General features: G+C 39.7%; 1 protein-coding gene across 4 annotated transcripts in view; it reads right to left on the reverse strand.

Annotated features, from left to right (window-relative positions):
* Nucleotides 1-13,439, reverse strand: part of pak1ip1 (PAK1 interacting protein 1) — a 43,853-nt gene extending 30,414 nt beyond the window's left edge. Inside the window, exons 1-4 of one of the 4 annotated variants that reach the window (XM_062991990.1) lie at nt 13,272-13,439; nt 10,705-10,894; nt 1,575-1,695; nt 1,416-1,490 (exon numbers count right to left, since the gene is read on the reverse strand). In XM_062991990.1, the coding sequence (XP_062848060.1) occupies nt 1,416-1,490; nt 1,575-1,695; nt 10,705-10,894; nt 13,272-13,349 (464 nt within the window). In that variant the 5' untranslated portion in view covers nt 13,350-13,439. Of the gene's footprint in view, nt 1-1,415; nt 1,491-1,574; nt 1,696-10,704; nt 10,895-12,280; nt 12,331-13,271 lie in introns of those variants that run through there. The other 3 variants (XM_062991989.1, XM_062991991.1, XM_062991992.1) reach the window with 3 other exon arrangements.
* Nucleotides 13,440-21,335: the final 7,896 nt, after the last annotated feature.

Below are 21,335 nucleotides of genomic sequence, written 5' to 3' on the forward strand. Positions count from 1 at the left end.
AGGACTGCTTAACATCATTAATAAGAGGATTGCATTTTTTAAGACTGCACTTAATGTCGCCAACCAGCGACTGGACCAAATACGACCTAGGTCATGCACGCAGCAAGTAGTGCTGAGGGAAATCATATGAACAGTTATATGAATGAAAACATTGTAGAAATTAAAAAGGATCATTTTTAAACATAGTTTTAAAATTGATGCATCGACTTAAAATATTGATTGTCAACGCATTTTTAGCGTCATGTATGTATGTTCACCCGATATGTAATCGGGTGAACATATCGCATGTCTGAACACAGACACATCTTGACAATCACTGGAGACAAAGGAAAGAGTGATTCGGTCCAACTGGGACACGTCAGATCACTGCCTGCATTAGTAGAACAACCTGAGCAACGTGCTGTTCTGTATTAAACCCGGAGCATTTTTATCTCTCTTTTCTTGATGAAATGGTACAATCCTCCTTAAAAAACAGTTACAGTATTAAAATGCAACATTTACATTAATGCAGCTGTAATACTAATCCAGAAATGAAATAACTTAAGTAAAGGACATAAGAGTGTATAGCTCTTACGCAATTGCATCCACCTACAGTTTAAGATTACACTGTGTGTGGTGATGCTTCGCCTTGTGATATGAATAAAGCTGCTTTTGACCCAGTCTTGCATGAACAATCAAGTATGTATATCCACATTTTTCATACATGTTCTTGACTGTTTTCTTGTTATCTACATTTTGACTGCCAGGTGAAGTATGGAAACCAGTTTTTAACACTGCAACAATAACATAACCCCTTTTTGGTGCTATATAGAACCATTTTCATTTACAGCACATCATTCATTCATGGCCATCAATCTAAATAAGCATTTCATGATGCAAAGAACCCTTTAAGCATGCAAATGAACAATTGTTCTGACTAAAGAATGACTGGGCAAATAAGGGGTGGACAGTAATCAAGTACAATAATGTAATTTTAAAATTGTACTTTATTTGCACTTGTATGTAAACACTGACAAAATAAGTAGAATCAACAATACAAACATCAGAAAGTGACTAACAATTTGATGTTTGGGCTGTTTTGATTGTCGTAGCATGTGGTGCATTGTTTAATTATTTTTTAAAAATTCTTTATTCCTAAGAGATAGAAAAATGTTATCATAATAGCATTATCCCACTACACTTAAATATTCTAAACTTTTCATTTTTATTTTGCCCCTGTCCCAACTTTGAGTGTGTTGCAGGTATCAGATTTAAATTTGTTTGTATTTTCAAATTACAATTAATCCGGTCAGGGACAACACACATCTGTTCTCTGTACTTTGTCAGTTAAACAAAATGTTCCAATTTTTCTGGAAAAGGAGTGTATTCAATAATTCTTAAAAATGAACATTTTTAAATATATCAATAAAAAGTACCTTAGTTTCTTGTCTGTTCCAACAGATAGAGCAATCTTTCCAGATGGGTGCACAGACAGAAAAGATACATGGCCCCTATTAAGAAAACATACAATCTTAGCCAATAACTTATCAAAAACAAAAATGTGACACACAGTGTGTCTTGTCTTTTCTACTTACTTGTGTGCTTTGATGGTTTTCAAACATTCCCAAGTCTTTGTGCTCCACAGACAGAGAAGACCATCTTCACCACCACTTAGTAAATGAGAGGTTTGGCAGAATTCTAAACAGGAAATTGTACCTGCAAAGAAAAAGAGTGTGACACCTGAGCGCATTTTGCATAGTTGTCAAACTAAATAACAGCTGGTAAAGTGGGTGCTGCACAGTAACTGAGGACAAGAGCTCAATGGCTTTTAGATCTCTACAAAGGACTTTTGCAGCTGTGCAGCAGATAGCTAAGACACAGTTTAATATTCGGCTTACAGGTAACTTCTGTAACTGTGATTCAAGAGGCTCTGCTATGACTCACAATAAGAGCTGGGCGGTTCCTGAATCACCCGGGTTCATTCGAATCTTTGTACTGAATCAGGAATCATGAGTCCGATATCTCAATTAACCCGGATCCAATGAATCCTCTGAGCTGCTGCTAAGTACACAAGGCGAGTGAGCAGGCTCACTGGAAACACTGCGGACTCAGATGATTTGGCTGGACCAACTTCACTCCAGTCCGTGAATCTAAGTAATAAGTTAAATATTCCAATAAACAAGCAGTTAAACACACTGGTGTTTGTTATGGGGCTGATTTTATGCACATGCTATTATTATTATTATTATCAATTGTCATCCATTCAATACTGACTGCGAATGGTATATCTCTCATTTTGGGTAACAATCTCTATGGAGATAAAATATGTACAGTTCCAGAGCTGACCATCCCCGTTCAGGACATCTAGGAGTCAGAAGACCATCAACAGATTCTCCATTATTTCTTCTGGCCCTTTCTGAAATTCGATGTTTATCAGCTAGTAGGTAAGCCGAATCAAGTTATTAAGACTCTTACCCTCCGACCAATTCAAGTGATGTGTGAACCGTTCAAACATATTTTGACTGACTGCATAGGTCTGCTACCTAAAACTCGCTCCAGAAATAGTTATCTCCTGACAATAATGTGTGATGCTACTAGGTTCCCAGAGGCAATTTCAATTCGTACACTATGCTTCTATATGTCTATAAGTTTTTTATTCATAAAGTAAAGTTTTTAGGCTCCAGACCTACGTTACCTTTGTTTTTACTAGAATTTAATTCACTTCTGCAATCTTTAAAACTTACCCAAAAAAAAAAAAAAGCATTAGGTTTATAGATTACTTTGAACGTTATTTTGGGGATGGTTGTAATGAAGGTTGAATGGCATTCCTTGTTGTTTACCTGTGTGTGCGTGTGTGTGTGTGTGTATAAAGTTTAGTAAAACTGCTTGGATATACACCGACCAGGCATAACATTATTACCACTGACAGGTAAAGTGAATAACACTGATTATCTCTTCGTTAGTGTTACCTGTTAGTGGGTTAGATATATTAGGCAGCAAGTGAACATTTTATCCTTAAAGTTGATGTTTTAGAACAGTGGTCCCCAACCTTTGCACCACGGACCGGTTTCATATAAGATGTAATTTCACAGACTGGCGGGGGCGGGAGGATTTAATATAGAATAACTATTCGCTTGTTAAGTGTGACGTCACACGCAACGTTAGGACCATTTCCGGGGCCAAACGAACCTTTAATCGCAAACGCAAACAACTATGACTAAACCTGTGAACCTTTATATATATACAGTGTATCACAAAAGTGAGTACACCCCTCACATTTCTGCAGATATTTAAGTATATCTTTTCATGGGACAACACTGACAAAATGACACTTTGACACAATGAAAAGTAGTCTGTGTGCAGCTTATATAACAGTGTAAATTTATTCTTACCTCAAAATAACTCAATATACAGCCATTAATGTCTAAACCACCGGCAACAAAAGTGAGTACACCCCTAAGAGACTACACCCCTAAATGTCCAAATTGAGCACTGCTTGTCATTTTCCCTCCAAAATGTCATGTGATTTGTTAGTGTTACTAGGTCTCAGGTGTGCATAGGGAGCAGGTGTGTAGTACAGCTCTCACACTCTCTCATACTGGTCACTGAAAGTTCCAACATGGCACCTCATGGCAAAGAACTCTCTGAGGATCTTAAAAGACGAATTGTTGCGCTACATGAAGATGGCCAAGGCTACAAGAAGATTGCCAACACCCTGAAACTGAGCTGCAGCACAGTGGCCAAGATCATCCAGTGTTTTAAAAGAGCAGGGTCCACTCAGAACAGACCTCGCGTTGGTCGTCCAAAGAAGCTGAGTGCACGTGCTCAGCGTCACATCCAACTGCTGTCTTTGAAAGATAGGCGCAGGAGTGCTGTCAGCATTGCTGCAGAGATTGAAAAGGTGGGGGGTCAGCCTGTCAGTGCTCAGACCATACGCCGCACACTACATCAAATTGGTCTGCATGGCTGTCACCCCAGAAGGAAGCCTCTTCTGAAGTCTCTACACAAGAAAGCCCGCAAACAGTTTGCTGAAGACATGTCAACAAAGGACATGGATTACTGGAACCATGTCCTATGGTCTGATGAGACCAAGATTAATTTGTTTGGTTCAGATGGTCTCAAGCATGTGTGGCGGCAATCAGGTGAGGAGTACAAAGATAAGTGTGTCATGCCTACAGTCAAGCATGGTGGTGGGAATGCCATGGTCTGGGGCTGCATGAGTGCAGCAGGTGTTGGGGAGTTACATTTCATTGAGGGACACATGAACTCCAATATGTACTGTGAAATACTGAAGCAGAGCATGATCCCCTCCCTCCGGAAACTGGGTCGCAGGGCAGTGTTCCTGCATGATAATGACCCCAAACACACCTCTAAGACGACCACTGCTTTATTGAAGAGGCTGAGGGTAAAGGTGATGGACTGGCCAAGCATGTCTCCAGACCTAAACCCAATAGAACATCTTTGGGGCATCCTCAAGCGGAAGGTGGAGGAGCGCAAAGTCTCGAATATCCGCCAGCTCCGTGATGTCGTCATGGAGGAGTGGAAAAGCATTCCAGTGGCAACCTGTGAAGCTCTGGTAAACTCCATGCCCAGGAGAGTTAAGGCAGTTCTGGGAAATAATGGTGGCCACACAAAATATTGACACTTTAGGAACTTTCACTAAGGGGTGTACTCACTTTTGTTGCCGGTGGTTTAGACATTAATGGCTGTATATTGAGTTATTTTGAGGGAAGAATAAATTTACACTGTTATATAAGCTGCACACAGACTACTTTTCATTGTGTCAAAGTGTCATTTTGTCAGTGTTGTCCCATGAAAAGATATACTTAAATATCTGCAGAAATGTGAGGGGTGTACTCACTTTTGTGATACACTGTATATATATATATATATAGTAAGAGCCATATTGCACTAATTGTAAAGTTCTATGTTTATTGTCATGAATATTTTCTGTTTTTTCTGTTTGGTTAAAGAATACTTATTTGAGGTGGAGACTTGGTATTTCAACTATTGATTATTTTTCCTGGTAATCAATGTATGCTGTTATTCATTAGTCCTCTTCGGTGGAGCCTGCGGAGGGCAGAATTGTACTGACTCTATATACGGAAAATATATATCAAATATACGGAAAGAAAGATGACGTGGAGCAACAGATTTTAGTGAGTTTTTATAAGAAACTTGGATTAACGGATAAGTCAATGCAAGAACAAAGTTAAAATAAATTCTGTTTGTGGAAAACTTAAGGAACTCTGTGTTGCTGTCGTTGGAAATTGGATTTACAAACATTACACGAATCATAGCTGTCTAGTCCTTCTCAATAGCGGTCTGGACGAGAAAAGGTCTTATTATACATATATATATTTATATTATATTATATTATATATATATATATATATATATATATATATATATATATATATATATATATATATATATATATATATATATATATATAAAACACTAACGAGTCGCATGACATTTTGGAGGGAAAATGACAAGCAGTGCTCAATTTTGACATAATTAGGGGTGTAGTCATTAATGGCTGTGTGTTGAGTTATTTTCAGAAGACAGTAAATCTACACTGCTATACAAGTTGTACACTGACTACTCTAAGTTATATCCAAGTTTTAGTTCTATAGTGTTGTCCCATGAAAAGATATAATAAAATATTTGCAGAAATGTGAGGGGTGTACTCACTTTTGTGATACACTGTATAAACATACATTAAGATACAAATAAGACAAGATGTGCAGTACACTAGTGCACTTCAGGTAATCAGAATATCATGAAAAGTTCATGTCATTATTTCATTTCATGTCACCTCATCAAGAGGTAAGCGGTCATATTTTTAATTCATTACATGAAAACTGACATTTCTAACTCTTTGGTTTTACTTTTAATCAGTATAGCTTATAGTAAAAATCCTAAATCTCACATTACATTATGAACAAAAATATTACTTCATGATATCTAATCGCAAGGAAAGCGGTCAAAAAGACAGTTGGGTAGTTTTTTTTTCGATTCGGACCTGTTGAAGCAGTACGGGACACAGCACTGTGGCATATTGAAAATACGAGGGACTCCGCCAACTTGGACCCAGATGTGACGTTTCATAAGGTCGACACGTCACCACTTAACAAGCGGATAGAATGGAAAATCAGTGACAAATACGGCTAAGCTTTATTTGCTTAGTTGTATAAATACAGCTAAGCTTTTAAGCTGCAACGAGACGCTGCTCCCACCTAGTGGTGATAAGCGACAATAACACCCTAAAGATTAGTGAAAATTTAATTGCTCTTGTACCGATCACTAATTATGTATTCTTTCTGGGCGGCCCAGTAATAAATGACCCAGGGACCGGTACCAGTCCGCAGCCCGGTGGTTGGGGACCACTGTTTTAAAAGCAGGAAAAATGGGCAAGCATAAGGATGTGAGCGAGTTTGACAAGGGACAAATTGTGATGGCTACACGACTGGGTCAGAGCATCTCCAAAACTGCAGCTCTTGTGGGGTGTTCCCGGTCTGTGGTCAGTATCTATCAAAAGTGGTCCAAGTAAAGAACAGTGGTAAACCGGTGACAGGGTCCTGGGCGACCAAGGCTTACTGATGCACATGGGGAGCGAAGGCTGTGTGAAGTGAAGTGTGGTCTAATCCAACAGACGAGCTACTGTAGTTCAAATTGCTGAAGAAGTTAATGCTGGTTCTAATAGAAAGGTGTCAGAATACACACTGCATCGCAGTTTGTTGCCTATGGAGCTGCATAGCCGCAGACCAGTAAGGGTGCCCATGCTGACCTCTGTCCACGGCCGAAAGCACCAACAATGGGCACGTGAGCATCGGAACTGGACCATGGAGCAATGGAAGAATTCTTTTACATCACGTGGATGGCCGGGTGCGTGTGCGTCCCTTACCTGGGGAACACATGGTACCAGGATGCACTATGGGAAGAAGGCAAGCCGGTTGAGACAGTGTGATGCTTTGGGCAATGTTCTGCTGGGAAACCTTGGGTCCTGCCATCCATGTGGATGTTACTTTGACACGTACCACCTACCTAAGCATTGTTGCAGACCATGTACACCCTTGCATGGAAACGGTATTTCCTGATGGCTGTGGCCTCTTTCAGCAGGATAATGCGCCATGCCACAAAACACAAATGGTTCAGGAATGGTTTGAGGAGCACAACAAGTTTGAGGTGTTGACTTGGCCTCCAAATTCCCCAGATCTCAATCCAATCAAGAATCTGTGGGATGTGCTGGACAAACAAGTCCGATCCATGGAGGTCCAACCTCGCAACTTACAGGAGTTAAAGGATCTGCTGCTAAAATCTTGGTGCCAGATACCACAGCACACCTTCAGGGGTCTAGTGGAGTCCATGCCTCGATGGGTCAGGGCTGTTTTGGCAGCAAAAGGGGGACCAACACAATATTAGGAAGGTGGTCATAATGTTATGCATAATCGGTGTACACTGATGTGTCTGTAATAAAGTACAGCAAATAATTGTGGCATCTATTCCACAAGTGAACAAAAGTTGTCTGGAAAGATGAGCTATGCCGTCTGGATAGCCACCCACATCGACTGGCCTCCAGTATTGAAAGTGGATCTGATTTCTGATTTCTGAGTCGCTTGTCTGTTCCCACATACAATTCTAACCAGATGCCGCCAGTCACAATCATTAAGAACCTGTGGATGACCACTGCACTATCCACTGTGGGTGGTAATGCCTTCTATGATGTGTTCCGGATACACACATAACACTGTAAATCAAGGATTGTTAAATGCTTGCACAACTTCAGTTTCATTTACATATGAATCAAATTACATGCTGTAATGAAATACATACTGCTATCCCATGACTTTTGGCACACCAGTGTATATGAACTTGTTTTATACAAAAAATCACAAGACACAAAAAACTTGGCAGGAAAAAAGAACACAAAATTTGAAAACAATGCCAGGACATGACCAATGTTATTAACAAGTTTGCTACTAATAGAACAGTCAAGGGATTTTCAGGACATGGTGGGAAAGGAACACTTTATAAGAGAACCCTATGCAAAGTGGATAAAAATGTTAAAAGTATTTTTTATAATGTCCAGTTTTCTAAGGCATTCTTTTTGCAGTGCTTTAATGTGTGGAATGAAGGATAGTTGGGATAGTTTACAGTCCCTGTAAGTGTAATGGGGGATCTGTCTAATAAAAGTTCTGGTTCAGGGGGGAGTGTTTGTCTTTGGCAGAAGTGCATACCTGTTGTTTTACTTTTGGAGAATCTAATGCTGTTGATAATTGACCAGAGGTGGATTTTGTAAATGCTAAGCTGCAACTGGCACTCTATGATAGGCATATGTTTCCATCTATATCCAATGCAGAGATCCATAATAGAGACTGCAGAAGGTGCCTGGTGGGATTACTGTGGTTACACTATTTATTTTGAGGTTAAATAGGGTGACGGAGAAGATGCTCCCTTGTAGGACTTCCATCTCTGGCGTGTGGCAGTCCAAATAAGTGTAGTTAATTATTACTCTAAAACGTCTGTTTTCTAGAATGTTAGCAATAAAGATTGGGAGCCGACCCCCGAGCCTGGCTTGGTGCAGGTCTTTTAGTATGACATATTTCCAGGTTGTGTCATTCCAAGGCATTTGAGTAGCTCGGAATGGGGTGGTGTTGCTGTTGGCTGAAGCTTTTTCAAAGGCCTCTGCATGTCCCTCGGCAATCGCTTCCTCTCCGGTGGTTATACCATCTTCATTACTGAGGTAGTAAAGCTGTGGCTGATTCCCTTTGCCTTTCATCCTGCATAAAAGGCACCAAAGTTTGGCAGAAGGGGTGCGTGTTGTGATGATGTTGACAAAGAATCTCCAGCTTGGTTTCTTAGCTGGGTTGATGGTCCTGTGAGCCTTGGCTCTTAGCTTGACTAAGTCTTCAATGGTTGCATGCTTACTAAAAATGCCTGCTCACATTCATTATTATACTAGGGGTTACTTTTCTTGCCCACCTTGGTATGGTTATCTCTGCAATAGCTTTAGGGTATTTGTAAACCATTCGACTGGATTGGGAGTGTCCTCCGGCATTGCGCCTAGCCTCAATCACAAATTCGCCTAGTCACAAATTCTGAAAGGAGTGATCGCTGTCACACAAATCCTTCCATACTTTCCATTTGACCTCTAGGAGGAGTTTCGGCACACACAGGGCTAGGTCAATGGTGGAATATGTTCTGTGACCTGGGTGGAGGTAGTAGCATTTTACATTTACATTTTCAGCATTTAGCAGACGCTTTTATCCAAAGCGACTTACAGCACTGTGACAGTATACTGTCTAAGCAATTGAGGGGTTAGGGGCCTTGCTCAAGGGCCCAACAGTGGAAACCTGGCAGTGGTGTGTGTGTGTGTGTTTGTGTGTGTATGTGTGTGTATGTGTGTTTACTTCTGGTTACTGGACTAGTACCTTAACCACTAGGCTACAGCTGCCCTTCTGCTGTAGGGCATATGCTGGTGTATTCATTAAATAAAGGCTGTTTTCTTTTCTGAAGTCTTCTATTATCTTGTCTTCTATGATTTGCGGTTTGGCTCCCTTATATTGGGTTGTGACCATTAAAGTCTCCTGGAAGTGTCAATTAATCAGCTTTTTGGGTTCTCTGTGGCTTATTTTCTTTGTAAATTTGATTTTTTTTTCTTTCTGATCCATACTGAGCAAGTTTTGTCTGAGGCAGTGTGAGGATCCCTGCAGTTACTGCCTTTCGACAATCCTGGACAGGGCACATGATGTCACTCCTTACCACAATTGCAGCGAGTTGGGGTGTTCTTGCATGTAGCTTGCCCATGCCCATATTTGAATCACCTGATAGGGTTGGGAATGTAGAGTTCCACATCTACCCCGCTGATAGCCAATGATGAGTTTTGTTGAAGGAGAAACTTAATTATAGGTAATAATGTAGGTATTTGTTTTGATTAGTTTGTCCTGTCTCCTAACAGTAATACGTTTAGTGTGGGTTACATCCTGGGGTGCTAGTTATTAGGTTATCTTCTCCTTAGCCATGTCCTCCAGCTCTCTGCACCGGATTACTCCTTTACTTAACTTTTGGGCGTCTTTAACAGTTCCTGGAATACCCATGATGCTCTTTTGGATTGCAACAGGGGAGAGTTTAGTCACTGGCATTTCAACTTGCAAGAATTCCATAAGGATAAATTTAGGCAAATTGTCATTCACACAAAAAGGAGTACATCCAGTAAGTGGATCTTGGTCATTTACGTGGTCCATCATTTTACGTTTCATCACTTGCTTCCAACCCATCTCAGAGCCTGTCCTGACCAACTGATTGATTGGGGGCCTCTTCAACCTCCCGTCTAAGTCGATGTCAAAGTGCTGCCACAGTCACCACTACCCTTAAACACCAGGATCTCTTTCTCTGCAACACTGCACCTCATTTGCTCGCCTTTTATGAGCAGAATGAGGGGGCTGACGAGCTGTTCTACCCCGGGGTTCTAACAGAGGCAATTATGTAAGAACAACACACAATATCAATAAAATGATATTAAAGAGCTGAGAATGGTCCACCATCCAAATAACATCTGGCCATTGGGGGCCCAGTTGTGGTCTTCAAATAACAATAATAAATAACAGAAAAGTCTGGGTCTGTAATTTTATACCCACCAGGTTCATCTGTATAGTAATTGTAGCTTATAAATAAATATATAATAAATAAATAAAAAATAATAAAAAGAAACAAACTGACCACATCTAATTATACTTTTTTTCTCACCATCATGATGCAGCAAGGCTCCATGTTCAGATCTTGTCTTCATATTGTAGAGCTGAATAGTTTCATCTTTGCTACCTGTGGCAATAAATTGCTCACTTGCTGCTACTGCAGATAGGCATGCTGTATGTGCATGATGAGTAAAGACAGGCTCAATTTTCCATTCCTACAAGACAGAAAAGGACATTTAAAAATAACTAAAGATGTAACAATTTTCAAACAAAAATTTCAAAAAGGAAGACTTCCGGGTTAAGCGAGAGGATGGAGTAGACGCACTTGAACCTCGCTCCCATGATTTTTTAATAATTTTACTTTTTTTATACAACATTTTTTTCCGCATTATCCTTTCATTACATTTTCAGTGTGTGTAACGTATACAAGGCTTTAAAGGCTGACGCAAAAGGTGGACCACACAATGATTTCAATATGGCGACTCCCACATGTTTGCTTGACGAACATCACAGAGCTATTACGGCGGTAATAAGACAGCGATTGCTCTGGTGGGGACCGAACTCAACCAGATTCAGACCATGGTACTGGACCATAACCAAAAAATATCATCTTCAGAGACATGTGAACTCAGTCGAGGACTGCATGCAAGCCCTCGAAACCTCTGCACCAATGTTTATGAAGTGCTTTGAGAGGTTTGTCCTACACATATTAAAGCCAACATCCCTACTGATCTATACAGCCACCAGTCTGCCTATTGTATAAACAGATTATATACGAGGGATCTTCAAAAAGTTTCAAAAGAGCTGGAGGAGTAGTAATTGGTCATGTCTAAGACACTGAGAGAGCTTATAGTCTGGATTTAGCGCCATCTGATTTCCACCTTTTAGGCCGAAGAAGACTCTTTAACAGGAAGAAGATTTTAATGTGATGATGATGATGTGAAAGCAGTGGTGCATCAGTGGCTATGCGTTTACCAAAAAAAATTTTTTTGCTGATGGTTTACCACTGTTCCTTCCTTGGACCACTTTTGATAGATACTGATCACTGCAGAACGGGAACACCCCACAAGAGCTGCAGTTTTGAAGATGCTCTGACCCAGTCATCTAGCCATCACAATTTGGCCCTCGTCAAACTCTCTCAAATCCTTACGCTTGCCCATTTTTCCTGCCTAATATATTCCACCCAAGGCCCATAACCCTCAATCGCTGGAATTGTATTTAGTCATAACTGTAAAACAGTTCTGTTAAGCTTCTGTTAAATGTCAAAAAGACAAACATATTTCATATAGTAAAAACACAGCATGATAAGGAATCTTTCTACTTTAACCACTTGACTGAGGAAGGGTCCTAAACACAGAGCAGCAGTGATGTAGTGACATAGAAACACCACCCTAATCCTAAAGGTCATTAGATTTAGGTGAATAGAGTAAAAAGAAAATATTTTAGTCTAGTTTTAAAAACAATAGACACCTTTATAAATGAAAACATCATGTTTACAAATGTCCATGTGCACTATTAATGAACTTGGCATAACATTCTTTTGCCTTGCCTTTACCTCTAATAAGCAATTATAGTACTGAGTGCTAACAAGCTTCTGTCACCTCTGTTGTGGAATTTTCATCCATTCTTGCGCAAAAGTTTTGATTTCTTAAAATACAACCAAAGATCTTCTGAGGGAATTAAATCTGGAGACTAAGAAGGCCCATCTAGGATACTCCAAGACTGATTCTTTAATCAAGTTTTGGTTGACTTGGGAGGTGTGACTGGGAACACTGTCAATTATGACCAGACTTTAATTAAATATTCTCTCAATACAACAATAATACTCCTAAAAATGCCTTTTAAATTTCTGTAAATCCATGATGCCAGTTACACAGTTAAGATTGCCAGTTCTTGCAGCAGAAAAAAAAACCATTGCCATCAATGATCACCACTCCCATTCTCAACCATGGGGTATGGTTGTCATTCAGCCAAAAAGCATAGCAGTGCACCAGAGATTTTTGGATAGGCCTGCAGAGTTCTGGGATATCGTTTTGATTGACAAATGAACTCTGGGCTTTCTTTCATTGCCGGGCAGGCTGAGCCATAAGTTTGTAACGTATAAGATCTTGGAAATGTTCTTATTGCAATTTTGGTGCAATTAAATTATCTCTTCTCAGCCCTTTAGTTTTCACCACGATTTAACACACATCTTTGTATTTAAATAAGTCACAAATAGGGGTGTTGGCCCATGTATGGATTTATGATTAAAGAAAGTCAAAGGTTGTTAATAACCCCTAATGTCTGGTTCCAGCTGCTAAGTACAGTGGCCAATCCATAACTGATGAGGAGGATCTCTAATAGAAATTAGGTCCAGTAACCGCTTTGCATGGACGTATAAACGTCAACAGTTATAATTACCCGTTGAAAGCTAAAATGTTCTTAAACTTCAATATAACTGTTTACAGTAAAACAGACAAGCTTTTTAAAAATTTTGCCTAAAAGCAAATGACAAAATTAAACCACTGTTTAATTTGTTAAAAACTAAATTAGGTTCAAGTTGTTACTTATTAAGCATGACTAAAATGTGTTACGTGAGAAAACAAATATTACCTCTTCTCCCGGGCACACGCGGTAACCAAGGACGATCTGCTCGTAACTTCCAACGATAAGTTCCACTTGATCTTCCATAGTCGCAAAAAAAATTTCTGGACACTTAAAACAATTCAGTGCTACACATATTTGGCTTTAAAACATAGAAAAGGGCCAACACGTTGTCTAACACGACCACATGTGTATAAGCGTATTTACAGTGACTTTTATTTTACAAAAAAAAGTTGCTTGGATTTCCGCTTTCTCTATGCAACATATTTTAAAATAAAAGTTTGCCAATAATAAACTAATAAATGTCCCAAAAGCAAAAGTGCTGCCACTTTTCTGAGGAGGCTTCTCACAAGACTTTGAAGAATTTTGGAATTTGTGCCCATTCAGTCAAAAGAGCATGTGTATGGCTGGGCACTGATGTTGGTCAAAAATACTTAATTTCCAATTCATTCTAAAGCTGTTCAGTGGAGCTGTGGACATTGGGACTCTATAGTTTTTGCAACTATAGTGTTCTTAAATCAAGCTTTTCTTCATGTTATTATAGACTTTTTATCTGCACATGGGCACAGTCATGCTAAAACAAGAAAGTTGAAAGCAGATAATTTCCTTCATAGGAAAGGAAAAACTCTCTTAAAATTACAGGAAGATATCCTCCTTGGGTGGCCTTGGGAATAATTTTAATAAATTGGACTTACACAAATCACACATACACAAAAAACTAAAAGTTATAACTAGTGTACAGAAAAAAAGCTATTTGAGTTCGGTATTTAGTTTAGTCTTTAATAACGTCTGTAGTAAGTTCTGGACATTCAGTTCAGACAAGACAGGTTTCCATCACATCTAGGTTTCTGTCAGAACCACCTTGGAGTAAACAACAGAAGATGCAGTTAAAGTGTGATATGTTACTGATAGGTAATATATAAAAGTGTTCTTTCCCATGGACCTTTGTATTAGAACATTAAACATCCCAACAATCGTTAACCATAGCATCTGTTTAAATAGATTTTTTGTGTTCTCTAATCCTAGCTCCCTAACCATTAACTTAGCTTGGGGCTATCCCACCATTAAAATTTAACTAAGTTTAAACAGAGTCTCACATTTCTCACGCAGACACAAGACTATATAAACCTGCTTCATATACTTAATAAACTGGAAGACTTACTATGCGTGTGTGTGTGTTTAGGTCTATCCCAGTGTTCACTTATGATTGGAAGATTACTTTTCTCATATTCAGTAAATGACACTGGAGTACAGTAGAAGATCTGAGCAGCAAGATTTTCTAAAAAATTTATTTATCTGCTGGATTAACGGTCTCGAGAGGAAACGGTGGGCTGAAACTGGTCAGCCATTTAGAGTACTGTTTGAACTAAAGTGTCGATTGAAAGTTTCAATACACCTATTCGATTACTCTGGTCTGGGATTCCTTTTTATTATTGTTGTGTTATAGGTTTCCTCTCTTCTACTTCAGAAGTCTAATTAGTAATTATTTGGTCAATTTACCACTGTTACGCAATTTTTAACATATGTAATATTTATTGAACGTTTCCTGTGAGAAAAGGAGTCTTCGAAATCTTTTTTGTTGTCCTGTCTTGTGTTTGAAATGGGTGCCAAAGGTTCTAAGAATGGTGAGGGTCCCAAATCCGGTGAAACTCCCAAACAATGGCTTGATAGATTAGGACAAAGTACTTACACAAGTATATGGATTGATAATTTACATGGCTGGACAAAATTCAAAATTACTCCAATTTCAGTGTCAGATTTGAAAAATGTTTTGGATTTATTTGAGATTTATTGACAGTTTGAGATCTTTAACTTAAATTTGATGGGTGCAGATTACAGAACCATTCTTTTAAAATGTTTCAATAATTCCATCACTGAAACTGACCTTGTGACAGAAATTCCCACTTTACATCATGATTACGATCTGCCATATCATTATTCTGTTAACACTTCTATGCCTTCACATTCTGTAGCTTCTTCACCACCTACACCCATGGATAGGCAAAACATTAATCAAAGATCGGAACAAGTTCTTAGTGGACCACGTCCACAGAATTCTAATTCAGGACCTGAAGGAAGCCTTGCAAGGGATCCTGCTGTCCCTCTTACATCTCACACACAGTTTGTTTTTGCTTGGCATACAGCCTCACATAGCCATGCTTTTTACAAGGAGCTTTTGGACTTCCTAAAAACTAGACATAGTAAATCTGCTGATTTATCTATTGCTTCGAATTGTAAGCCTGAAAAGAGTGAAACCCCTAGTTCTTTTGTAGTTCGTTTCTTTGAAACCTGGGAAGATGGGGCAGGATTACACCTTGAATATGGTTCTGATTTACGTCTTGCTATCAACACTTGCTTGAATAATATGCATACAGATGATGCTCAGGTTATGCGTTTACAACCAGGCATAACTGACATTAGTGTGGTGTACTTTCAAAAGCATGTGCGTGAATTAGAAGGTGCTGGAGCCTTTCCTGTTAACCGTACTAATTCTTCTGCTGTGTCTGTTTCTTGTGTACAGGATGCTTCATGGGTTATGGTCAGGAAGAATGTTAAAAAGGGAAATTGCTTTTATTGTGGAAAACCTGGCCATTGGGAGCGGCAGTGTTTTAAAAAACAACGTGAACAGAATACAGGTTATGCTCTTTCCTCTTTTGCTTTCCCTGACTGCCTGTCCTCAGTTCCTACTTCATTGTTGTAACGCGGGGCTAAGGGATGAGACAAAGGGGCGGCCACACGCAGAGATGAACTAAACAAGGATATTTATTAAACAAAAGACAGTAAAGAACAAACACAGAGAAACTAGACTAAACACAGCTAACTAAGGCAAGACAAAACTAGGCAAACAAAGTGAACAAAGCAAACATAGCAAACATGACTAAATTGGTCAACTAAACATGAACAGAAACACAACATGGAGCATGAGAGCATGGGAGCATGGGAGCATGAGAGCATGAGAGCATGAGAGCATGAGAGCATGAGAGCATGAGAGCATGAGAGCATGAGAGCATGAGAGCATGAGAGCATGAGAGCATGAGAGAGTCATAGTCAGAGACAATAGTTCACACTGAGTCCTCTAGCTTTCCTCCTTTATGGAGGGCAGCTGGAGCTAATCAGTTCAGGGGAACCAATCATGAGCTAGGGCGTGGCAGGAGACAGACAGTGTGCTCATGGAGAGGGGGGCGTGGCACATCAGGAACACCAGAGCACACAGAGGCTTTCAGTGTTACAATTGTGGGCCACCCACAAGAACGAGGCTGGCCTTATTCCGTGCAGTTCTTACCAAGCACATTTGAAGACACAGGAACCAGTTTTTGTAAAGCAATATCCCCTGTCTGCTGATAAGGAGAACGGAATACAACCTGTCATCTTATCATTGTTAGTTCAGGGCATCATTGTTCCTACTGTTTCTGCTTATAACAGTCCTGTGAACCCGGTTTTGAAACCAGATGGCACATATAGGTTTACACAAGATCTAAGAAAAATCAATGATCTAACTATTCCCATTGCTCCAGTGGTACCAGATGGAGTCACAATACTAACATCTATACCTGTCTTGTACCAATGGTACAAGACACAAAGAAAATAGTTCTATCTTATCCACTCATTTTGCATACATCACATCAAGTGATTCACATTTTTGCAAAACATTAGAACACAAGATATGACTGCACAACGTAGATCAGGCTATGAAGTTATTCTGTGTTCCAGAATCTTAGCATTAAACCGCTGTCCTCTGCCACTTCTCCTGCTCGACTGCTTCAGGACCTCCTGCAGCACTCTGGCAGTGAAATGGACCCTGACCACGACTGTTTGACAAATCTGGTCTAATACTAGAAGATTCATGAATAATAGCCACCTACTCCTCTGCAAGAGGGGATACACATCTTTGTGGATGGTTCATGTTCCAAACCAAATGACTCCACTTTCCTTTGTGGATATGCTGTATGTAAATTACCCAATATTGTGGTTGAAGTCTGCACAGGCAGCTGAACTGCATTGACATGAGCCAGCACTATTTTTTCTGGACAAGCTGTGACTACTTACACAGACTCAAGGTATGCGTATGGAGTTGCACATGATTTTGGGAAAATATGGTCGGAAAGAGGATTTGTTTCTGCTGATATAAAGCCCATTGCCAATTCACAGTTAGTTTCTGACCTCATTCAGGCCTGTACTCTGCCCTCACTTCTAGCTATTGTCAAAGTTAAGGGCCATGTCCCGTCCAGTTCTGAAATTGCCAAAGGCAACGCTCTAGCCGATGCTACAGCCAAACAGGCTGCTCAAGGTCTGCTGGTTGCAGACAATCTCTCCTTTCATTCTACTGATACATTTACCCCAATGGAGCATCCACTTTTGACACACTTTTTGGATATCACCTACCTGCAAGCACACCCTACACAGATGATTTGGCCTTTTGGGCTAAATATAACTGTTCTTCTGGTTCTGATGGTATTATTCGTGATTCTAACTCGCGTATTGCATTACCTTCCTCTGTTATGCCTTTCCTCGTGCGACACTTTCATGGAGTGTCTCACATGTCAAAGAGGGGTGTAGTAGGGCTAATTGAACAGCAGTTTTGCATTCGAAAAGTGAGTTCATCTACAGCTTTGCTTCTAAGTTCATGTCTAACTTGTGCCAGAGTAAACAATACAACTACGGGTGGTAAACATGATTCTGTACCTTTACCAGAGCAGCCGTTTACACACTTGCAAATTGACTTTACACATATGCCATCGTGTGCACGGTTTAAGTATTTACTTGTCATTGTGGATAGATTTTCTAAATGGGTTAAAGCCTGTCCCACTGCTACAGAAAAGGCTGAGACTGTGGTGAAAATATTGACACAGGAAATCTTTTCTAGATATGGACTTCCTATGTGTATTGGCAGTGACCAGGGTACTCCATTTACTTCTAGGGGTACTCAGAAGTTATGTAAATACCTGCAGGTCAATTGGCATTTTCACATTCCTTAACATCCTCAATCATCTGGGATGGTAGAAAGAATGAACCGGACTATTAAAGAAAGATTAACTAAGGCCATGTTAGAGACAGGTAAAAATTGGGTTGATTTGTTACCTGCTGTGTTAGCTGAAATCAGAATGACTCCAAGTTCAACCACTAAACTCTCCCCATTCGAGGTTATCTTTGGCAAACAATTTCCTTGTCCGTTGGTGAAGGGAACTAACAAACTTTTCTCTGCAGGTGACCTGGATATGCTGACCTGTGATTACGCTGCGGCGATGGTTGAAAAATTGTCTAATATACATACAACATTTTCTGTCTCTCTGCCTATTCCATCAGGTAACACAACACACTCATGTCAGCCTGGTGATTTAGTTTTGGTGTAGTCTTTAAATCCTAGGAAGGTTGGAGAAGCTGCTTTTGGACCGCCTACTACCGTGCTTGCTGTGACACGGACAAAGGTTTTGACAGATTCACAGCGTCAGTGGATACACACGATACACGCGAGGTCTCAAGCGGTGCCCAAAGGACTCTTCGGCACCTCCGTGCCCAACTCAGCCTGCGGGACGTGCTGCGTATACTAACAATTGATTTTAATAATGATAATGATTTAAATATTGCCTCTTTGTTTGAATAATAGTTTTTTCTTTCATATTTTAGTACATACACATAACACATTCACCTACACAGTCTAGCTAGACCACATACACATGTATATATTTTTTTTATTTAGAATAATTTTATTTATGATAGATTAATTGCATCTTTATTATTAAGTATGGACTTTATTTTTAGATTTTTTAACCCTATATGCTCCCCTAAAACCACCTTAGCGATCTTAGTTTTGATAACTTTCCTTATTGTCTTCCCTACTTTATGGATAAGTAGAGGAGAATGTAACCCCTCTTCCTATATTAATGAAACCACGGGTAATGATTCCTTTAATGCTAGTTATGAAAGCCCACATTTGAAAAGATCACTTAGAGAGTCAAATTTTCCAAATTTAGCATGATGCAAGGGTAGTCAAGTCAAGTCAACTTTATTTATATAGCGCTTTTTACAATAGACATTATCTCAAAGCAACTTTACAAAATCCAGGACCAACAGATACAAAAACCCCTGTTGAGCAAGATGAGGGCGACTGTGGCAAGGAAAAACTCCCTGAAAATTACAGGAAGAAACCTTGAGAGGAACCAGACTCAGCAGGGCCCATCCTTCTTGGGTGACCTGGAGGATACTTTAAATAAATAGGATTTACACAAATCATACAAACACAGAATTAAATGAACTAAAAGTTATAACTGGCAATAAATAAATAATAATAATAGAGTTATTATTCGGTCTAGTCTTCAATAAAGTCTGTAGTGAGTTCGTCATTCTTGGTGCAATTACTCCAGACCCGTCACATCCGGCAGGAGCAGCATCATTGTCACGGCAGTCTCGACTTCAATCCTTAACCTTGGCGGGTAAACAGGTTTCCATCAGAATGCCCTTGGGGTAAAACAACAGAGAATGTAGTTAATAATGTACAATGCTAGTTGAGTAAAAGTTTTACAGAGAGTTTTAGACTCCGGCAGCCCTAATGATTACAGCATAACTAAAAGGGAGAGCAAGCAGGTAACAAGGTCATGAAGGCTTTCATAGGACATCAGCGCCCATCTCCCCACCGTCACCAAACCTGTGTGATCGGACAAGAGAGGCATAACAACAGCAACCCAACATCCCTGATCACCACAAGTTTCTATGACCAAGAACCCCCAAGCTCTGCGCCTTTGTCTATACTAATCAAAAGCCTGAGAAAATAAATATGTTTTCAGTCTAGACTTAAACACTGAGACTGTGTCCGAATCCCGAACACAGGCAGGAAGATTATTCCAAAGTTGTGGGGCATTTTAATTCTAGGAACTATAAGTAACCCTGCATCTTGTGAGCAAAGTGGACGCGCTGGGTTGTAGTGATTAATAAGTTCACTCAGATACTGTGGAGCCAGACCATGTAGCGTTTTATACGTTAGTAAAAGTATTTTGTAATCAATGCGGAATTTAACTGGCAGCCAGTGAAGAGATGATAGAACAGGACTAATATGATCAAATTTTCTAGTTCTAGTTAGCACTCAAGCTGCTGCATTTTGAACTAACTGGAGTTTGTTTATGGATCTACCAGAGCATCCAGTTAGAAGAGCATTACAATAATCTAACCGAGAAGTTATAAACGCATGGATCAGTTTTTCAGCATCATTAACAGATTGTATATTTCTTATTTTAGAAATATTACGCAAATGATAGAAAGCAACTCTAGTAATATTATTGACGTGTGTATCAAAGGAAAGATCTGAATCTAGTGTGACACCCACATTTTTTACATCTGGGCTGGGAGTAACAGAGAAAGTGTTTAGGTTTAGCACCAGGTTAGACAACTTGTCTCTTGCAGCTTTAGAGCCAACAAGTAAAACCTCTGTTTTATCTGAATTAAGTAAAAGAAAATTACACGACATCCAGTTTTTTATGTCGTTTACACAATCTTCTATCTTACTGATTGTGTCAGTATCATTTGGTTTGGCTGATATATACAGCTGTGTGTCATCTGCATAGCAGTGAAAATTTATGCCATGTTTATGAATAATTTCTCCTAGTGGAAGCATATAGAGTGTAAATAATAGCGGTCCCAGTACCGACCCCTGTGGAACACCACACTTTACTTTTGTAGTTTCTGAGCATATATTATTTACATAAACAAATTGAGAGCGGTCAGTCAAATATGATTTGAACCAAGAGAGTGCGAGTCCTTTAACACCTACTGTATTTTCTAACCTATCCAATAAAATGTTATGATCAACCGTATCAAACGCTGCACTAAGATCTAATAGAACAAGAAAAGAGACGCATCCATTATCAGAATACATTAACAACTCGTTAACTACTCTTACTTTTTTATTTTGTTTTGGCTTACACCTGCCACGGTAAACAGACACAGTCTCAATGGTTTGTGACCTAAGGATTCCGGGTGACGTCCGATTGCGACTCGCAGACAGTCGGTTAGGCCTGTTTGTCTGCTGCCTGGTCTTGGCTCTGGGTAGTCATTTACCTCTATCTGCCGCTACACTAAAGC

This window comes from Trichomycterus rosablanca, chromosome 3, assembly GCF_030014385.1.
Source record: "Trichomycterus rosablanca isolate fTriRos1 chromosome 3, fTriRos1.hap1, whole genome shotgun sequence".
NCBI classification, from domain to species: domain Eukaryota; kingdom Metazoa; phylum Chordata; class Actinopteri; order Siluriformes; family Trichomycteridae; genus Trichomycterus; species Trichomycterus rosablanca.